Raw genomic sequence first — 3398 nt, 5'->3', positions numbered from 1 at the left:
GTTCATATCTACTGTACAGTCTAAAGCTAAGAATTGACAGTTTGTAGTTCATATCTACTGTATAGTCTTAAGCTAAGAATTGACAGTGTGCAGTTCGTACCTACTGTACAGTCTTAAGCTAAGAATTGACAGTTTGTAGTTCATATCTACTGTACAGTCTTAAGCTAAGAATTGACAGTTTGTTGTTCATATTTACTGTACAGTCTTAAGCTAAGAATTGACAGTTTGCAGTTCATATTTACTGTACAGTCTTAAGCTAAGAATTGACAGTTTGCAGTTCGTACCTACTGTACAATCTAAAGCTAAGAATTGACAGTTTGCAGTTCGTACCTACTGTACAATTTAAAGCTAAGAATTGACAGTTAGTTCGTACCTACTGTACAATTTAAAGCTAAGAATTGACAGTTAGTTCGTACCTACTGTACAATTTAAAGCTAAGAATTGACAGTTAGTTCGTACCTACTGTATAACCTTAAGCTAAGAATTAAGTTGAAAGCTATTCTTTGTTTAGGTTACCCCACACTATTTAAGAATGGATGATTTATTCTTGCTGTTAATATTCTGCATGCCGATACAAAAGTTTATAAGCTTTAGACAAGCTACTCTGTTTTTTAGTTTGTCTAAAGATATAGATCTTTATAAAATTGGCTGTTTTTTTAGCTTTTCAGCACATGCACGATTTTATTCTAAACTCGTACTTCTTTGTGTCTGTCAAAATATCGATAGAGAGAGAGAAAGACTCGAGGGTTGATTTGGGTGGATGCCATTCATAGTGGTTCTTTTTGGACAAGTGGACACAGTCCACCCACTGTTTTTGGGAGAATGTCATTTTTAATACTTCTCTCTGTATTTTGTCTTGAATAGTAGTTTTGGAAGGTTTGATTTTTGATGTTTTATGTCATTCATGGATATTTATCTACTTTTTTCAGGAGTCTATAACCCTGTTTGTAAATATGAGTCTACATATACATCAGTAGTATATGTTTTCCCATGTAAAGTCTGAAGTTTAACAATTAAATCACAATTGAGTTGTGCATCAATGGATCTTTTAAAACAGATGTAAGAGAGCTAGGTTCTCAATTAAAATGTACCCATACTTACTCATCTTCACAGGTGAATTTCTCTATTTGTTAGTTACAAGGACCTCTAAGTATTGGGAAAAGTACACGTTCACAATTTTCTAAACAGTTGAGGTGTTACTTTGTTTGCCAAGAAATACAGATCTTTCTATCATATTTCATATCAAGTGAGATATACTGTTAACTTTGTCAATAGATCATACATTTATATATAAATTATAGGCGAGTTACTAAACCTGTTTCTACGTACAATTATAATTTATTGACAGTAGAAGAGTAATTTTAATTTTAAAGCATGTCTGCTGTGAAGTCGAGCTCTGAATCCATTGGTTGAAACAAAAAAGTGGGTTTTGAGTGTGACTATTATAATTATTGCATAAGAGATGAAACAAAGTTTACTTTTAGATTTTATTTTAATTTTCACACTATAACCATATAAAAAGAAAATATCTAATCACTAATTGTCATGACGCTTTAATTATACAGTCACAGAATGACTCATCATCAGACAAAAAAATTTATATTTATGACATTGTAATTTATATTCAAACTGTTACGACAGCCTTGGTGTGGGAAGGCACTATGAACCATGGGGAAAAATGTTGAAATACCAGGTCAGTGAATCATACCACAGTGGCTATGGAAACACAAACTGGGTGTCCTGTACATGAAATACCAGGTCAGTGAATCGTACCACAGTGGCTATGGAAACACAAACTGGGTGTCCTGTACACGAAATACCAGGTCAGTGAATCGTACCACAGTGGCTATGGAAACACAAACTGGGTGTCCTGTACACGAAATACCAGGTCAGTGAATCGTACCACAGTGGCTATGGAAACACAAACTGGGTGTCCTGTACATGAAATGCTAGGTCACTGGTAGACAATATAGTGGTTTGAAGTAATAACCCGAGCCTTTCTCTGTTTAGTTTTACATCAATTTTCAGTCAACATTTCAGTATTTATCATTTTAAGTTGTTTTGGCCTCTCTTTCATTGTGGCTCTCTCTAGATACTTATTTCATTAAACCATGTTTTACTGGTTAAGGTACTATTTTCCAGCTCATCAGTTTGCTTTAGTATTCAGTGTACATTACAGATTATGATATCCAATCTTTTTATGTTCATTTAAAATTGTGGGTGAGTTACTTTGTGTTTTACAGTCTGTGAACACTTTTTATATGTTAACTGTGGGTGAGTTGCTTTGTGTTTTACAACCTGTGAACACTTTTTATATGTTAACTGTGGGTGAGTTGCTTTGTGTTTTACAACCTGTGAACACTTTTTATATGTTAACTGTGGGTGAGTTACTTTGTGTTTTACAACCTGTGAACACTTTTTATATGTTAACTCTGGGTGAGTTACTTTGTATTTTACAACCTGTGAACACTTTTTATATGTTAACTGTGGATGAGTTACGTTTTGTTCAACAACTTGTGAACACTTTTTATATGTTAACTGTGGATGAGTTACTTTTTGTTCAACAACTTGTGAACACATACTGTTCACATTGTATATACAAGTTGTGGATGTGTTTCTTTATATAATTTTCTTTCATCTTTTTGTTTTTTACAGGAAATCACTGCATTCATTTTGTGGGAGAAGAAACTACTGGACAGGTAATCTCTATCTTTTCCTACTACTGGACAGGTAATCCCTGTCTTTTCCTACTACTGGACAGGTAATCCCTGTCTTTTACTACTACTGTACGGGTAATCCCTGTCTTTTACTACTACTGTACGGGTAATCCCTGTCTTTTCCTACTACTGGACGGGTAATCCCTGTCTTTTCCTACTACTGGACGGGTAATCCCTGTCTTTTCCTACTGCTGGGCGGGTAATCCCTGTCTTTTCCTACTGCTGGGCGGGTAACTCGTGTCCTTTCCTACAGAATTTATTATGTACTTTGTGTGTGTGCATGCAAAACTTCTTAATGTTTGTCTTAATTTCATTTAAATAAGTTTTATTAAATATTAATGTTAATTTTGAAATAACTTGTCAAAAAAGTTGCATCATCTTTAGAGAAAGATATTCTGTTTCTAGTCTGTAAGTAAGATGTATTACCTTCTGGGATCTACTGTACATATAACATTTATTACAGTATCTGGGTGTGGTGTGTAAGTAAGATATATTACCTTCTGGGATCTACTGTATATATAACATTTATTACAGTATCTGTGTTTGGTATTTAAGTAAGATATATTACCTTCTGGGATCTACTGTATATATAACATTTATTACAGTATCTGTGTATGGTGTGTAAGTAAGATATATTACCTTCTGGGATCTACTGTATATATAACATTTATTACAGTATCT

At 33.8% G+C, this 3398-nt stretch overlaps 1 protein-coding gene across 1 annotated transcript in view; it reads left to right on the top strand.

Annotated features, from left to right (window-relative positions):
* Window positions 1–3398, top strand: part of LOC106471382 (lysosomal-trafficking regulator-like) — a 69491-nt gene that overhangs the window by 16015 nt on the left and 50078 nt on the right. The window contains exon 11 of the mRNA XM_022399983.1: window positions 2656–2699. Within this exon, the coding sequence (XP_022255691.1) occupies window positions 2656–2699 (44 nt within the window). The remainder of the gene's footprint in view (window positions 1–2655; window positions 2700–3398) is intronic.

Source organism: Limulus polyphemus, unplaced genomic scaffold (genome assembly GCF_000517525.1).
Source record: "Limulus polyphemus unplaced genomic scaffold, Limulus_polyphemus-2.1.2 Scaffold4587, whole genome shotgun sequence".
Taxonomy (NCBI): Eukaryota; Metazoa; Arthropoda; class Merostomata; order Xiphosura; family Limulidae; genus Limulus; species Limulus polyphemus.
The sequence above is the reverse complement of the archived record's forward strand: the minus strand, read 5'-3'. Positions and strand labels throughout refer to the sequence as shown.